The 18,625-nt window shown below is 42.0% G+C and overlaps 1 protein-coding gene across 1 annotated transcript in view; it reads right to left on the reverse strand.

The window, feature by feature from the left end:
• Window positions 1–895: 895 nt before the first annotated feature.
• gaa2 (alpha glucosidase 2) overlaps window positions 896–18,625 on the reverse strand; it is a 60,884-nt gene continuing 43,154 nt past the window's right edge. Inside the window, exons 13-20 of the mRNA XM_048552724.2 lie at window positions 16,682–16,815; window positions 15,840–15,991; window positions 14,747–14,895; window positions 14,104–14,245; window positions 5,962–6,060; window positions 4,446–4,610; window positions 2,766–2,912; window positions 896–2,114 (exon numbers count right to left, since the gene is read on the reverse strand). Of these exons, the coding sequence (XP_048408681.1) occupies window positions 2,052–2,114; window positions 2,766–2,912; window positions 4,446–4,610; window positions 5,962–6,060; window positions 14,104–14,245; window positions 14,747–14,895; window positions 15,840–15,991; window positions 16,682–16,815 (1,051 nt within the window). The 3' untranslated portion in view covers window positions 896–2,051. The remainder of the gene's footprint in view (window positions 2,115–2,765; window positions 2,913–4,445; window positions 4,611–5,961; window positions 6,061–14,103; window positions 14,246–14,746; window positions 14,896–15,839; window positions 15,992–16,681; window positions 16,816–18,625) is intronic.

Raw genomic sequence — 18,625 nt, forward strand, 5'->3', positions numbered from 1 at the left:
CGAATGCAATTATATCTTTTAAATATGGAGGTTAAAACTATACATTTTGCTACAGTTGTAGAGGGTGTTGGTGAGACTACATCTGGAGTACAATGTTCCTACTTCCGTAATTAATTCTCCTTACAATAAATGATAACATTCAATTCACTTTCTTAATCATTTGTTGTACCTTTATATTAACTTTGATTCAGTTACCAGAACACTCAGATCCTTCTGTACCAGAGTTCAGCAGACTCTCCAATTTAGATAATACAATAATTTCCTCACCAAGTTAAAGTGGACAAGTTCACATATTTCCACATTGTAATCCGTTTGCCAATTTTGTGCCCTCTTATTTGACCTATATCAATTTGCATTTTCTTAGATCTTTTTCACAACTTACTCTCCTGTCTTTTTGTCATCAGCAAATTCCTTAACCATACATTTGGTACATCATTCAAGTTATTGATATAAACTGTAAACAGCTGGATTCCTATGGCAGTCTACCTGTTACATCTGAAAATGAGCCATTTATCCCTACTTTGTTTTCTGTTAGTTACTAAACCTTTATCTGTGCTAATATATTAGCCCTCTATACCTTGAGCTCTTACTTTGTGTTACAATTTTCAATGTGGCATCTTATCAAATGCCTTCTGGAAATCCAAATTGATTATATCTGCTGGTCTACATCTCTTTGAAAGAGCTATAATTCCTATTCTCCTTTTTCCCTTGTCCTTTCAACATAGCCCTGCACATTTTCTTCCTTCAAGTAGTTACCCAACTCCCTTTGGAAAGCTTTGAAACTGTTTCCATCACGCTTTCAGTTACGCATTCCAGAGCACAACACCGTAACACTTCATCTTGTATAGTTCCATTGAGTTCACGGGGGGAAAGAAAGGGAACCAAATCAAAATGATGTAGTGTATCTACTTGAAATGTTTATTTCATTTTTTAAAACAAAACAAGAGATCTTTTCCTATTTGATGCAGTGTTTACACAAGTTATGTTTTAGCAAGTAAGTCACCACAAGGACAGAGATTGAACTGATTGGTAGTAAATCAGTAGAACTGCTATAAAGTCATACATTGTCACAGCTTTACAACTTGCGCTCATCAGGACTGATGCAAGAATACCAAATTTCAAATGGTACAGCAATTTATATCGCCTACTAAACGGTTGCTGATTGTTTGAGGCATTGCCATGGAGATGCACATATCAGCTGCCCATATAAGTGTTTCATTCAATAAATATGTAATGCCTAGACAAATTCCTTCTCTAGCAGAGGACAAGCTGCTGTATATGAATATATAAAAATTCAGATGAGTCAAAATGAGCTACATTGAGCCTGACTGAAATTAAATTGGTAATGCATTCTTTATGACAACACCTCAGCTAATCAAATCTGACCAATCAGTAACCTTTTTCATGCAATGCAAATTGTTGCTCCTTCTGAAATTTGACTTCCTTCCATATGTTCTGACGAATGGAAGACAAAAGGTTTTCATTTATTCTCACTTACACTGTAGGTTGCCTAAAGGCCTCATTTTACACATTAACACCAGAATCACCTCAATATCCTACAGTGTTAACACACAATGTAGCAAGAAGAATTCAATTAAAGAAAACAGCACTCAGGAGATCGTCAGGTTAAACAGCACAGAGTTAAATCAAACATAATTTGATGCAGAAAGGGCAATAAGGAGGTAATGCTAAATAAGGGATCAAAGGACCAGAACCTGAAGTAAAAACCACAGATTCCGGAAAGACACCAGAGACCAGACAACATGAGTAAAAATTAAAAATAGATTTTCAAAACTTACTGGCTGTAGGACGTCCTGATTTGATTAAAGACACTAGCTGAAATCTAATTTGTTTAGGAGTATGTTTGCATAGAATGGGCCTCTTTAAAGAAATGTGCATACCTAAAAGCCCACATTGGTTTTCTGTTGTCAGTTGTCAATTGGCTTGCTGTATATTTCCAGGAAGTTACGTATTACTTCATACAGGGAGGCAAGCACAGGCCTGGTCTGCCTAGCAGGAGGCATTCTCACTTTGAAGTTTTCTCCAAGATGTTATGACCATGAGATGTGGAACTCTTTCTCAAGGGGGAGATAGAGATTGTCAACCGTCAGAACCTGCAAGGAAATGCGCACCACAAAATATTCATTCAAAAACTGCGGTCTTTCATGCATCATTTAATCAATAAACTTTCCATTATTCCAAAGAATGATGAATACAAGGTCAGTAAGTGAACACTGTACTCGCACCTGTCAACAGAAGTGCCTAATATGGATGAAGTGTCCTGAAAAACCTCACAGCAACTTTATCTGAGCAACATTGACAAGGATCCAAAGCAGGAGCCATTAGAACAGGAGTCCAAAGACCTAGCCACATAAGTTTTAAAAAGCAGTTTAAGGGAGAGACAGTTAGGCAATTCCAGAGCTAGACCTAGACATGGAAGGAATAGACATCAATGGTGGGGAAAAGGGAAGGGACAAGACACAGGAGGCTAGGGTTGGAAGTATGCATACTGTTGCAGGGTTATGGAAGGTTACAGGGTGACTGAGATGAAGATGTCCCTGAAAAAAGAGTGGCGACAGGAAAAGTCGGGCTATCGGAAGACATGTAACAGAGGCGAGAGATAAATATTGGTGGAGGACAAAACATCACGGAAAGGGACAATAGAGGTGGAGGTGACACAGATACAGAGGCAACAATCCTTCAGAAAAAAAGGGAAGCAATGTAAAGGAATGATTGATGGTGAAATTCCAGCATTCAGGCCTCACCTTATTCAAAGAATAGGAAAAGGAAGCTGGCTGCTGATTTACGATAACCTTCGATGGCCGAAATGTGACCCCATAGACACTTAAGGTGTTCACCTTGATGTAAGTAGCCTCAATGTTCACATGTACCACTCTGGAGATCAGACGGTTCTACAGTGTTAACACACAATGTAGCAAGAAGACTTCAAAAAAGAAAACAGCACTCAGGAGATCATCAGGTTAAACAGTAAGGCCATGTAATCTCAGACAACTCGGGGTCACCATGTCAATCCAGTAAAAAGGACACCTGAGCAATCATGTCATTGTATGTTAAAACATACAGTCCCTTAACAAACCCATAGGACACAATGAGTGAACAAAACAGCTCTCTCTTTTTGTACAATCACAAAAATGTTACTGTGCAGAAAGAGATCATCTAAACCATCATGTATGTGCAATGTACCATGTATCATTTAGACTGTCATGTATACCTCCAAACTCAGCATCTCATTTAGTGCCATTCTCCTGCCTTCTGCTTGTAACCTAGAACAAGACACAATATTCCAATCGAAGCTGAACTCGTGCATTGTATATGCTCATCATAACCACCATGCTCTTGTACTCTATGTTCCTGTTATTAAAGCCTGGGGTTCAGTAATGTCCTGCCTATTTTTATGACTTATGCACATATAAACCCAGGTCCTTTTACTCCTGAATCCACTTCAGAGTTGCGAGGAAGGGTCAGCAGACGCAAACGTTATTTTGCTTTGTTTGATCTGTGCTCTTCCTACCAAAATGTATCAGACTTCTTGTGTGCTTCAAAACACTTGAATGCCTTTAAAAGCTCTTCCCTGATGGTGATTTTCCTAGCTCATAGAACAGTCACCCAGTGATTTCCAGAAATTGGAGACAAATCTCTTGGATACCAATGTGAGAAAACAACTGGAGAAGAGTCAGAGGGCCAATAAAAGAAGTTTCTTTATTCACCTTACAAACTTCAGTTTATTGGTTGTATAAATGTCAGAAATGGGGAAAGCAGACTGTTTAACTGACATGATGAAACAGGGTAGTGGAAGAGTCTGGTCCTCTTCCCATCTGACTACGAGAAGGGCAGGAGTAGGGGACAGTGACATGTCAAATGGAGGGTGGGATAGGTTTGGTGATAATATGATGACATTTTAAGGGATACATCCAACTAGAGTTGACAACTCTTAAATTGTTACACTACTGGACAAAATGCAGTTCTTACCCACAGTCCAGCAGTACAGATGTCCAATGGGGTTTTGAATAGTGATTAGGAGTGGAATTAGGCTCACAGCCTGGGACTTTCCTCATCAGTGTGGCTTGATCATGCTTACACTCACCATGAATGGACACTGATGTGAAGCCCTCCAGAGTTGACCAGATGCTGTAAGATCCAAATTAGTCTTGGTTCACAGGTTAAGGTGGGCACTTGGCTGCCGTACAGGTGGGGAAGCTGGTGCTTGTGCAGTATGTTGTTTAATGAGGGTGAATATTTCAACATTAATAATGTACAAGGTGATGTAATACTGACATGAACAAGCTATTGAGAATTTGAGGATTTGAGTGGGGTGTAAGACGTTGATGAAGTAACCAGTCTACAATAAATTTAAAATATGAATCAGCATTGTGTAAAACATCAGCCAATACCTGAATTAGGGAATTTTGGGCTCAGGATCATACCTTCTCCACAGCAAATTCAATGTAAGTGTAATCGTTTCTCTCGTAGGTATCCAGGCTCTCCCCATCGTCCCAAAAGAGGCAGCCTTTTGCTGATGCATTCTGGGATAGGGCCACCAACAGGTGAAGAGGGTTCCCACTACTCACCCAGATGGTTGTGGCAGGTTCCTGTTCAGAAACAGAGACAGAGCATCAACATGAGGATGAAGAAAGCATTATTGGGTAGGAGTGTCAAGAGATATGAAGTTGGAGTACAAAATCAGCCATGACCTAATGGAATAGCAGAGAAAATTTCAGCAGCTGAATGGCCTTCTCCTTTCCGATGAAAAGCTTTAAGACTTCAGCATCATGAAAGAACTTATGTTTTCACTCTGCCTTTCAATCTTAGGAATGTCCCAAAAAGCTTCACGGCTAGTTAAGTAACTTATGAAGTGCAGTCACTGTTTCAATGTCAAAATTGTGACAGTTTGCAAACAGCAGAATATCACAAACAACAACGTGATAAAGACCAGTGGTTGATTGTTGTGGTGATCTAGGTTGGGGAAGCAATATTGATCAGGTCAAGATGAAGAAAACACCTGTATTTCTTGAAATAGTACCGTGGGATCTTGTACATTCACAAGATAGGCTGAATAGAGTTTCAATTTAACACTGGAGAATCAGCCTCAATTTAAGGACAAAACTAGTAGAAACTTGGAAGAGGTATGATTTATTTTTATTTATTCTTGTGATATGAATCGTCACTGCGAAGGTCAACATTTGTTGCTCTTCCATTCTGTTTCAATCATAGAATTCCTACAGTATGGAATCAGGCCACTTGGCCCATCGAGTCCACACCAACACTCCAAAGGAGCATCCCATTCAGATCCATCTCCCTACTCTATTGCTGAAACCCTGCAGTTCTCATGGCCAATCAACCTAACCTGCACATCTTTGGACTTTGGGAGGTAACTAGAACACCCAGAGGAAACCCACGCAAACATGGGGAGAGCATGCAAACGCCACACACACAGTTGCACAAGGGTGGAAATTGAACTCAGGTCCCTAGCACTGTGATGCAGCACTGAGCCACCATACTGCTCTTCTGTAACGGAGAGGATGACAAGCTGAATTTTTGAAGCACTGAAATCTAGGCAACGTAGATACACCCACTGTACTGTTAGGGAGGATGTTCTCATGGGTTTGACCCCATGGTGGTGTGTAGCTTGATGGGAACTGGATGGTGTTGATGTTTCCGTGCACCTGGTGCGTTATTCTCCACAGAATTCCTAGCCTCTGACCCACCCTTGTAACTGTTGTAAAGATATACCTGGTCCAGTTAAAATCTTGGTCGATTGGCAAACCCCAGGATGTTAGTGGCAAGGGATTCAGCGATGGCTTTGTATTGTATACCAAGGGAAGATAGACAGATATACTCTTGTTGATGATTATCATTAGCTGGCACTTGTGTAATGTAAAAAGTAAAGCAAGAAATCCAAGAATGAACCAAAAAGCTCTGTGGCAGGTTGCCATGTATTACCTGTGTGGGAACAATAGCTCCCTCCCGAAGATGTAGGTTGATGGTGTCCAGAGGGGCAGAAAGTTTGACATATTCTCCTGTGCTATGAAGGGCTGAACCCTATTGGTAAAGAGAAAGTAAACAAGAAGGTCTTGAGCTAGAAGCCAATGACAGAGACCCACATAACACTTGGATAGTTCTGTATGTAAATGCAATATATCAGCGCCCAAACTACAGAGGAATTTGGATAGTTACATTGAAAAGACTCAAAGACAGACCGTTCCTATTGTGGCTCACCTCTATGACAGAGGACACGGGCTCAAGTACATTCCTGAAAAATTAACACAAAAATCCATGCTGATACTCAGGTGCAGAGAGATTACAGAGTCAATATAATGCAAAAGGAAGCTATTCATTTCATCAACTCCACGCCAGCGCTCTGTAAAGAAATCTGGTCAGTGACATTCTCCCACAACAGTTTATGTTCCCCAAGAACCAATTCAATTTCTTTTCGAAGTCATCAATACTCATTCTTTCCTCCAATCTCATAAGCAGCAGATTCGGTCATTTCCACATTACGGAATTCTTACATGCGGGAGCAGGCCATTCAGCCCAACAAGTCCACACCGACTCTCCGGACAGCATCCAACCCAGAATCACCTCCTTACCCTGTCCCTGACATCCTACATTCCCCTGGTTAATGCACCCAACCTATACATCCCTGCTTACTGTGGACAATTTAGCATGGCCAAGCCACCTTACCTGCACATCTTTGGACTGTGAAAGGAAACTGGAGCACCCAATGGAAACCCGTGCAGACATGGGGAGAACGTGCAAACGCCACGCCAGTTGCCAGAGGCTGGAAATGAACCCAGGTCCCTGGTGCCGTAAGGCAACAATGCTAACCACTGAGCCACAGTGTTACTTACTCGCTACGTTAGGAAAAACATTATTCCTCACGTTTCTCCTGCATCATCTGGCTAAAAATGTTAATATGTGCCCCCCAAGTCCAAATATCATTAACGAGTGGACACGGTTTCTTTGTCAGAGATGTTGCCTTTTAAAGAATGATTAACTGAGGACCTGCTTGCCTTTTGGGTAGATTTAAAAGATTTAATGATCTCTAACTCAAAGACGACTACAGCAACTTTTTTTTTGCCAGTGTCTTCCTTCAATCAACACTTAAAAACAGATTATCTTGCTGTGTACAATATGGACATAGTTTTCAATATAACAACAAGAACATCTAATGACCCCAATCATATCCCAAAACCCTTTACAAGCAATGATGTTCATTTCAGATTATAGTCAATGTAAGAATCACAGAAGTCAACCTGTGCAGAGGAAGGCACATATACAACAACGAGGTAATTACAAGCTAATGTGTTTTTGTGAAGTTAGTTGAAGGATATCACTTGAGAAGGCTTTAGTGAAGGATCCCCAAATAAATTTAATTAGCTGAGCCCAGATTACAAAACCACAATCAGCATTACTCAGGATTCCTGCTCATAGTCCAAAAATAAAGGAAATAAGAAGGTTGAGAGATGACTTAATTGAAACATATAAAATAATCAGAGGGTTAGATAGGGTGGATAGGGAAAGCCTTTATCCTAGGATGGTGACGGCGAGCATGAGGGGGCATAACTTTAAATTGAGGGGTGAAAGATTATAGGACAGATGTCAGAGGTAGTTTCTTTACTCAGAGAGTAGTAACGGGATGGAATGCTTTGCCTGCAACGGTAGTAGATTCGCAAACTTTAGGTACATTTAAGTCGTCATTGGACAAGCATATGGACGTACATGGAATAGTGTAGGTTAGATGGGCTTGAGATTGGTATGACAGGTCGGCACAACATCGGGGGCCGAAGGGCCTGTTCTGTGCTGTTATGTTCTATGTTCTATGTTCTATGTTCTATAATCATTAGCCAGTGACCCCAATTTATGTAAATGCAGAGGGTTGGTCAATCAACACCTCAGGATTGTTTCAAGATTCCTGGAATATAAAAATGCACATCAGAAACTGAACATCAGAGGCTGGTAACGCTATACCAATGTTCACATACAGCACAAGACGTCTCCTAGTCCATCCATTTCACTGCAGCTTTTTAGCACATCCCCTTTTATCATCTACACAACTAGTTTCCATTTGAACACAGCTAAGGCTTTGCCTCAACCACTTCCACATTTTAACCAGTGCACGAGTGAAGAAATTTATATTAATTATGAACTAACTTCACAAAGGCCAGTATCCTGTCACCAAGTCACCCTTCATTTACACTTGTCAGGCCTCCTCAGAGCCAGCTGTCAGAGTGAACAGAATATCTAACACCTTTATTTATATCTGTCAGCCAGGGCTCCCTGATTGAACCAGGTTCACAGCCCCAAACAGGAAACTCATACTTTTATGAAGTCCACCCGGCTGATCACCTTATTGTCAAAGTCAGGATGGAGAGAGATTTCCAAATTTCCTTCAGAGATAATGAGAACTGCAGATGCTGGAGAATCTAAGGTAACAAGGTGTGAAGCTGGATGAACACAGCAGGCCAAGCAGCATCTCAGGAGCACAAAAGCTGACGTTTTGGGCCTAGACCCTGCATCAGAGAGGGGGATGGGGATAGGGTTCTGAAATAAATAGGGAGAGGGGGGGAGGCGTACCAAAGATGGATAGAGGAGAAGATAGGTGCAGAGGAGAATATAGGTGGGGAGGGGGGGATAGGTCAGTCTGGGGAAATGAACCCCAAAGCCAGACCACCTTGTCTGACAAGAATGATAGAGAAAATAAACAAAAACAAAAAAGTGTGTGTGAGGTATGTTGGAGGATGCAATAAACTCTCCTTGCAGGGAGATTTGCTGGTACCTCTGGAGAGGTAGAGAGAGAGAGAGAGAGAGAGTCATCAGGGTGATAGAACCGGAGGGGAAATTCAGATAGAATAAAAATAAAGCTGGTTAGAGGATATACAAAGACGTCCAATTAAAGTGAAGGCAGCAGAAATAACCTTGAAACACCTAGGTCAAAAGTGCAGAAGTATTAAAATGGCAGAATTGGAAGTGCTCTACCTGAATGCACATAAAATTTGCAACAAGAGAGGTGAATTGATGGTTCAAGGAGAAGTATGGTTTAATTGCCATTATGAAGGCATGGCTATCAGGTGTCCAAGGCTCAGAACTGAATATTTAGGAAGAGTCAACATTTAGGTTGTTTAGGTTAAAAAAAACACAAAGGAGCTGAGGTAGCGCTTGTAAATCGGGGTAGCATTTGTGTATTAGTGAGAAAGGTTCTTTGCTCAAAAGAACAGGAGGGGAACCTGTTTGGGCGGAGTTGAGAAACAGTAAGGGACAATAAATACTGGAAGGAATGATTTAGAGACCACCAAACAGTTGTGATAATGTAGATCACGGTATAAATGCATGCAACATGTGCCTTCACTATATAGTGTATATTTAGAGACTGGGTAATCTAATAGGTATCAATGGCATGGAGAAATAATTCCTGCAATGTTTTTGAGTTGGCTGTCCAGAGCAAAATGTTGAGGAATCAACTAGGGCGCAGATTATTTTCAATCTCATATTATGCAATAAGAAAGGGCTAAGTAATAATCTTGTTGTCAGGGAATTGTGACCATAGTCTAAAAGAAAATTTCCATTATGTTTGAAAAAGATATAGTTCAATCTGAGACTAGGGTCTTTTATCTAAATAAGGGCAATTATGAAGGTATGAAGAGGAAATTGACTGTGGAGAATTGAAATAAAAAAAACTGAACAGGAGATCAGAAATGGCCAGTGTTGAAATAATTTATGCTTTGTTATCAAAGGACATACTTTTCTTGTTGGATAACAGGAATGTGATAGAGCCATGGCTAACAAGGGAATTAAAGGTAGTATTAAGATCAAGGGAGGAGGCTTATAATACTGACAAAAATTCATTGTAATTCTTAGGATTTCGAGAATTTTAGAATTCAGCAAATGGCAAGATGGCGAGTTTGTAATAAGGAAGTGATAAATGGAAGTGAATCTGAAAATAAAAAAATGGACATTATGCTGAATCTTATGTTTCATTGAATTTTTTTTGGAGGGGTTCTGTCTGAGGCTGAGTAAGATTTCTCACTGTATCGCACCATATGCGCCTCATTAACTATTGTCTCCACCCCTAAGGTGTGGCTCAGGTCCGACTCTATCCACTTACTACATGTCTTTGTTAGATGACTCACCACTCAGTGGATATCTGTGAAACGACTAATGTCCCTGACACCTGTGATAGTAAGAACTGATGTTGGGAGTCAGAGATAACACAGTGTGGAACTGGAGGAACAGAGCAGGCCAGGCAGCATCAGAGGAGCAGAAAAGTTGACGTTTCAGGTCAGGACCGTTCTTCTGACTTTCTTGCTCCTCTGATGCTGTCTGGCCTGCTGTGTTCCTCCATGAAACTGAGGGAGGAGCCAGAGCTTTTAGAATTGTTTTGAACTGGGGACTTCAGAGAAGGGGTTTGGTCGTTGATGCTACTGTATAAAGATTTCCAAACTCACTGTCTCACCTCCCATTATCAGTTATTGGGCATTCGGAGAATAGAACGTAAGTGTCACTGACTTCATTAGTGATCTGTAAAAGGCAGCACTGATCACTATCTTCAGAAAATCAGTCAAGAGATGATACTTGTGATGCAATGCTTTGTGGAAATTGCTCAAGTAATCTGGTTAGTTTCGTTGCCTTTCCTTTTTCTTAAGTTTTTGTTTAATTGCATTTGTTGGTTGGACTGTCTTTTGAGAGGGGGTTGGGGCCTGTAACCAAAAGTTATTGGATTTAAATCATAGACATTAATTAGATCATTGTTTGCTTTGCTAAAGTTATTGTATTATAAATAAATTGTTAAGTCTTTTCTTTAAACTATGAACCTGGTGTCCACTATCAATTATTCACAAAATATGGGACTAGTTATTTGAAAACTCTGGTGAGGAACCATTGGGGTCAAGTTTTAAGATCTTTGAGGATTTTTAATTTTAATTTTACTGTGTTGCAAATAGCAAGGTAGGGAGGCTGATTTAATTTAGTTATCTGCCTTTATGTCGTAACAAGGAAAGTGCCACATTCTGCAATCTCACACTCGTTCTATCTCGGTTACTAAAACAACCCCCAACAGCACTCTGCCACTTTCACTACCGCCTGAAACACCGCCCCCCCCCCCCTCACTTATTCTCACCACCCCAAACCACAACCTCCCAAATAGCTAATCCCAAAACTGGTGCTGATTCTTCACTCCCTCAGAAGACCTTAGATTCTTTCCATCACCCAGACCAGCACTAACAACTGTCCCACCCACTTCCACCTCAATCAAGCCATCTCCTTCTCTCGTCTTTAGGAGAAGACCGACCACATTAGGACAGAAAGGTGCCTGACATCAGACTCCTCAACTCCTACAAAGACAGAATCCTGGCCCTTGTAGGGAACTGCTCCTGTGGGGCCGCTGAGATATCCACATCCCAACAACCAGCTAAGTACCTTCTTCATTTCACTACAACCGACAGTAATCCCACTGTCAGCATCATTCAGTGCACACCACTTCTAACCACTGGCTGGGATGCCTTCTCTCTCTTTTACTTTGCAGACACTGCCAGCATCTCCACAGTGAAACATCCGGCTTCCATAAAAGTTATCTCCTTGATCTCTAAAATTGTAAGCACCAATAACTTGGGGAAATATTAGCGAGGCTGCGTCCTGCACCCCCTCAACAGCTCAGTGGAAATGTTAGTGTTAGAAAGAGTGGAGACATAAGCTGGTGAGCGCCTCATGCTGATAGCTCCACAACTAGCCAAGGGAGAAACACGCCAGGTCACATGGCACTTGGAAGAGACCAGGAACTTAGAGCCCTAGGCAGGAGATGACCTTGTGGTATCAGAAATCAAAGACTCTGTCTACATGCACAGGGAGCAGGAACAAGAAACACATACGTGGGACACAATAGTCCTCACTGCCCACAAGTTAAAGCAATGCAGTGAGTCTGTCTCTATGGACGGGTTGGTTGCTACTGTGGAGACCTACGCACCCTCTGGGCTGCTGGAGAGGAGCACGTACATGCACTTCACTAACTCCACATTGGTCTTCAGGACTGAAAACATGGCAATGGATGACTTCTCCTCACATGGAGATGGAACATCACCAGGAAGCACCCAGGTGAAGGAGGAACCACATCCAGGCAACTCTTCCCTACCCCCCCACTCCCTTCTGAAGTCTCAGTCACTCCAGAGATGGTCAGGCACTCTGCCTGCCCCTCCCTCAAGCAGAAAAGGGTTCACTTGCACCTGGCAAGAAGACCGTCAGCATGTCTGGCCCATCCTGACAAACAATGCCAGGGTCACCTATCCAAATTGCCGGGGCCGAGGGGCTCCTTCCATCCCAGGTGCAGAACCAGGGAATGCACTCAGATGAAGTTGGAGGGAGAGAAAGGAGAAAACATGGTTCTGGTGACAATGTGAGTACCTTACATACCAAACAAATAACGAGAGAGAGAGAGAAAAAAAAAAGAGAGAGAGAGAGAGGCGAATCAAAGATGGATATAGGAGAAGTCAGGTGGAGAGGAGACAGACAGGTCAAAGAAGTGGGGATTGAGCCAGTAAAGGTGAGTGTAGTTGGGGAGTTAGGGAGGAGATAGGTCAGTCCAGGGAGGATGGACGGACAGGTTCAGGAGGCGGGAAGAGGTTAGTAGGTAGGAGATGGGGGTGGGGCTTGAGGTGGGAGGAGGTGATAGCTGGGAGGAAGGACAGGTTAGGGAGGCAGGGACAAGCTGGGCTGGTTTTGGGATGCGGTAGTGGGAGGGGAGATTTTGAAGCTTGTGAAGTCCACATTGATACCATTGGGTTGCAGGTTCTGAAGCGGAATGAGTTGCTGTTCCTGCAACCTTCGGGTGGCATCGTTGTAGCACTGCCGGAGGCCCAGTATGGACATGTTGTCTGAGGAATGGGAGGGGGAAATTGTTATGGTTCACGACTGGGAGGTGCAGTTGTTTGGTGCAAACCAAGCGTAGGCGTTCCGCAAAAGGCTTCAACACTACAGGGCATATTTTTATGGTGAGCAGAGAAAGATTTTAAAAGAGGACATGAGGGGCAACTTTTATTTTTAAAAACAGGAATGGTTCATGCATGGAACGAACTGCCAGAGGAAGTGGTGGATGTAAATACAGTTACAACATTTAAAAGACATTTGGATAAGTACATGAATAGGAAAGATTTAGAGGAACATGGGCCAAATGCAGGTATGTGGGCCTAGTTTAGCTTGGGAATATGATCAGCATGGACTAGTTGAACCAGAGGATCTGTTTCCGTGCTGTTTAACATTATAACTCTATTCTTGTTTCACCAATTCTTGTGTGAGATTGATATGCTTATATCTGAGAAGATTGTAACAATAAGGTGGGCAAAGAAAAGCCTTACATTTGTCAATGGTACAAGGGCAAAAGAAACACAAATTTAATATTTTGGTGAAGAGGTACAGTGATTGAAGATTTGAAGAACATTTTATTAACACAGCAACTTGTGATAATGTGGAGCAAGCTATCAATGAGGGTGATGGAAACACAGTGTACACATGAGTTCAGATAGAAGCCAAATGGAAAATGCAACTCTGCAGAGATAAAGCACAGATTGGGTGCATTTAGTTTGCTCTACAAAGAACTGACATGGACTGAATGGATCCAACAGTTCTCTTCTGTGCTACAATGATAAAATCAATTGTATTAGTGGCTACCTTTATTCTTTCAAAACTAAAAACATTCTCTCCACATCTACCCTGTCGAACCCATTCTCAATTTTTAAAACTTCTATCAGGGCACTACCAGGTCTGAACTTCCAGAATACTGCTGTGAGCAACAAGCAGGCCAAACTCAAGCAGAAGAACATTACATTCCATTTTCTACAAATAATTCCATTTAACAACTAAATTATTTTTGAAAATGGGAAAGATTGCTTTTCCAAGCCAGTTGAAGACATGGGGTTTTGTGACAAAACTTCAGAGGCAGGTCCCAGCAGAGTTAGCAACCCTAATATAGGGAAGGACAAAATCAAGTCTTGTAATTAAACCACTGGCCTGTCTCCAGCCTGTCATCAAAGCATATTTCTTCGCCAGCACACTGTGTGTCTCCCTATCAGTCACAGTGTGCTTCAAACCCCTACTTACTGTGTAAAAGTCGTACCAAACTCCTCTGGGGAAATATGTCGTCACAGTGACTGCCCCTGGTTGTAACACCGGGCTAATGAGGAGGTAGCTGCCCAACAAAAACTGTTTGTCGATGGAGTAAGTGTTTCGATCTTCAGGAAACCTGAATTGAAAAAGGGTAACTTTAGTACATCATCCGGCAAAATAATAAAATTCTCCACAAACAAACTCCACCTCACCCACGGAAATACCATCTCATCCTCCAAACTAATCCAAAATCAATTCCTGCTGCTTTAGGATGCAAACAGTGAGGAAACAATGATGGTCAGACAGGGAGAGCTGAGAGGTTTGAACTGAGAGGTTAAGGCTCTAGTTTATGATCTGGCCCCAATAGCTGCTGTTTGTAGGAATAACGAGCCCACTTTGCACCAAGCACAAACCTGGATGGGGAAGTCAGGCAAGGGGTAGATGCAAGCCAAAGCAACCTTTACAGCACAAGAAAGTAACAGATGTAAGCAGACTGAGAATCTGGGGAAGCCAGCGAAAAGGGGAACATCTGATTTAACATCAGCAGGTGAGATGCTGTCTGGGAGCAGTTTACAGAATAGAATATCCTTTTTTGACACATGGTGGGAGTCATTGCAAAGCAGTAACAGCAACTTACTCAAAGAGAATGGCTCTGGCAACTGTTTCTCCAAAAACATGAGAGTGATGGAAAAGCGTGTAGAGGTACGGGAGCAGCGAGTAGCGGATAAAGAGAGCACGTTTCATTGCTTCCTGAGCAGATTCACTGAAAGCTATAGGGTCCTGACCCTGGAGAACCAGAGAAATCATTTCAGAAAAGAAATTCACTATATTAAATGTGAAATATTAAGTCCTTGATGTATATAAATGCCCAAGGCTTCTGTGCATATGGCACACATATTCAATTCCCTTTTGAAATTATCTGAGGAGAAAACATTCACAGGGCTGTAGAAAGAGGCTGAGTGGGACTGGTTAGCCTCCTCTAGCAGAGTAACAATGCTGAGGGCTGAATGCTGTTTGGGCACAGAAGGACCAATCCAAGAATCAGTCCTCTTTAATACTAACAGGAGGCAGACCACCACCCATTTCAAGGCTATGTCTTCCTAAGTTTTCAATGACAGCCCGATTTCAGAACCATCGCTTGGGTAAGCTAGACACTATCCCGAGTAGTCCCTCTTTCCATAACATTCAATAGAAAAGGACGCTCTGGATAGTGATTGCTACTAGATTGCACCCTGATCAGGGATAGTGGGGAGGCTCCACTCTTCTGGAACACTAAAAAGAAAGCTCTCTCTCTCTGTCTAATAGTGAAGACACCAGTTGAGTTCTTGCTCCTTTGAGCAATGCTGTCATAAATCTCCGGGTCTCCGGGGGCATTGTCCAAAGAGAAATGCCACTTTTTGGATGAGACATTAAACTCAGCCATTAAAGCCATTCATCTCTCTGATAGATGTCAAAGATCCCACAGCACTCTATAGAAGAAAAGCAGAGAAGATCTCCCCTTCGACTTGATCAATATTTATTCCTCAAACAACATCTCAAAATTTAATTATCAGATAATTTGTTTAAGTGCCGCAGATCCTTACAGGCTGCTATGTTTCTGACATTACAACAGCATACACACTCCCAAAGTATTTACTGTCTGCAGGATATCCTGAAGGTATGAAAGGTCCTTATAAATGATGGCTTTCTTAAACATAAATGTTTCTTAAATCTTGCAAACTTCACAGTACCTTCTCGTTTTCTGTATTGTGGTTTCGGGAGAATGGATAGAAGGCACCAAGTTGCATCCACCTGATACACAATTCCTCAGTGGTGCTCCCCCTAAATCCACAAATATCTGCTCCCACAAGAGGAATTCCAAACATATTGAAATTCAGAATGCCTGCAGAATACAGAGGGGTAGAACAAAAGCAAAAAAATGCAGACACCAATGATATGAAATAAAAACAGAATGTTTCCAAGACATAAGGTGACATGAGGACTGGTTGTTCAAAAGAAGTAGTTTTTATTCAACTTCTTAGACAGTGAGAAATAAAATTCCAGGCAGCTGAGGCACGGTCGCTAATATTGGAGCAATTAAAATCGAGAACATTCAATAGGGAGCTGAGGTAAAGGCCACAAAGGATTTCAACACAAGTGTGAGAATTATAAAATGGAGATATTGGCAGTCCGGGAGCCAATGATTAGTGTGTAGAGGAGTGATGATTGTGTGGGATTTGAACATAAATATACATTAACATATACAAAATGTGTGGATACACTTAAGTTCACGTACAACTCTCAAAACACACGCAAAGACACACACAAGCACACGTCCACAAAATGCGCATTTTCCATTACTGCCTTTTTATTTATTCATTCTCAAGATATGGAAGCTGATAATTAGGACAGCATTTATTGTTCACACCTAGCGATCTTTGGGAAGTTTGAGGGTGAGCCACCTTCCTGAAACACTGCAATCGACGTGATGTAGTTCCACCCACCATGCTGGTTGAGGGGGCCTATTCCTACGTGCAGGTCAGACACATGCCCACATGCACACACTCACCACGAATTAGGGGGCACTCAGTACCTGCAATAGAAAAGTACATGTCCTTCCATTTACTCTCATTGTCTCCCAGCCAGTGTCCAGAATACCTGCCTTGACTCGGGAATGTTGATCGGGAAATTACGAATGGGCGTTTCTTACGGATTTTAACTAAAGCACTGGAACAAACAAAAAGTAACATTTCAGTTAATCAACATACTAGAAGCATTACAAGGACTAGGGGTCAGCACTGATCAAAGTCCTATACTAACCGCAGGAACTCACCGATCTATAGACCCTTCACAAAAAAAAAAATCACAGGTATGACACTGATAGCAGTCAGGCACTGATCACAGGCCTCTGTGACCACATTTCCCACACTAGCCACGGAACTTCCAAAGACCTCAGCCACTGCAATGTCTGGAATACTTGTTGCATTGACCGCAGACCCAATAACCCGACACCAACTGCAGGCTCTAAATTGCCCACAGGAACTGCAGACAGCACTGGCCCCTCGCTATCTGTAGATTTCACTGAGCCCAGGCCTGATTGACTGATCACAGGCCCTGCAGCGACCACATACCATGCCACACAGGCCGAAGATCTCGCAACGTTATCCTCACACAGGCCAAAAACCCCAGACAGAAGGAAGATATCACACATACCACTGGCCCTGAATGATTGAAGGTCATACAATGATCATCAGCTCCTCACACACAGAAGGCAGCCTCTGATGGATCCTGTCCATGCAATGTTATTGTGCTAATGCATAGATTGCATCACAATGGAAAAAAAAGTAAAAACAAAGTCGTACTGATATTGTACCTAAGTGCATCTTCTGTCAGATATTCAAGACTAGGACACGCAGGCTTGATGTCATGTCAAACCAACAATTCTCAGGCAAAAAAATTAATTCATAGTCAGGAATTGACACTAAAGGTACGAAAAATGATTTCACTGAAGCTAACTTAGCCGTAAAGATTGTGGAACTGATCGTTGTCTTTAGTCATTAAGTGGCACTTCTTGACAAACCCAAAGAATAGAATATCGCTGCACTGTCAGAAGAGCACATGCTCTCAGCAATTGTAGCAGGCCAGCAGCATCTTCAGGCACTTGACTCTACAACAGCAACTGAAGACATAAATAGGTTCAGTAAAACATCCAAATCTTATGTGAAATGTGACTTGTCTCATGTACCGGAACAGTGTTGAGTATTTAATAATAAGCACAAGCTTTGTTCTATCAGATGACTTTAGTGCTGCAGAAACCCAATTGCCCAGAAAAATCCAAAGTGGAACACAATGTTCCAGAGCAGCAAGTGAAGAAAAGAGTCAAGATGGAATAATTTCTGAAGTTCCATCTATGGCACACAAACATGTCACTGAAATGCAAGAAGCATCTGTAACACCACAGCTTACAGACCTCCATCAGACATGGCATGTGCCCAATTGGACACACTGTACGGATGCAGTACAGCTGAAGTCTTTACCTTGATCCAAGCGATAGATCCCAAAAGAAATGGATAACATGCACTAAATGCTAAGAGCAACACTGGTATAAGTGCAAATGCCACATCCTTACACAAGAGATGGATTCAGGAAATATGGAGCAAACCATTCTCAATAAGGTAACTGCTTACAATGGGTCTAAAATTCTATCCATCAGTATTATCCATCCTCAATGTCAATATACCTCAATGGAGTATTTACATGAAATCTACTGAAACAGATATAACACAGAGTGTGGAGCTCGAGGAACACAGCAGGCCAGGCAGCAGCAGAGGAGCAGGAAAGTTGACGCTGGGACCCATCTTCATTGACACAAATGCGGTACCGTTATTGGTCATACGTGATATCATTAACATCCATAAGCTAACAAATGCATCATTTGCAGCACAAAAGATCCCAGACTGCAACACTAAGCCCATTCGTGACCTGACTTACCTTTACCCAGACAGGTCAGACGCTATCAGCAATTTCAAAGTTGATG

The sequence above is a fragment of the Stegostoma tigrinum genome, chromosome 23 (assembly GCF_030684315.1).
Source record: "Stegostoma tigrinum isolate sSteTig4 chromosome 23, sSteTig4.hap1, whole genome shotgun sequence".
In the NCBI taxonomy this organism is placed as follows: Eukaryota; Metazoa; Chordata; class Chondrichthyes; order Orectolobiformes; family Stegostomatidae; genus Stegostoma; species Stegostoma tigrinum.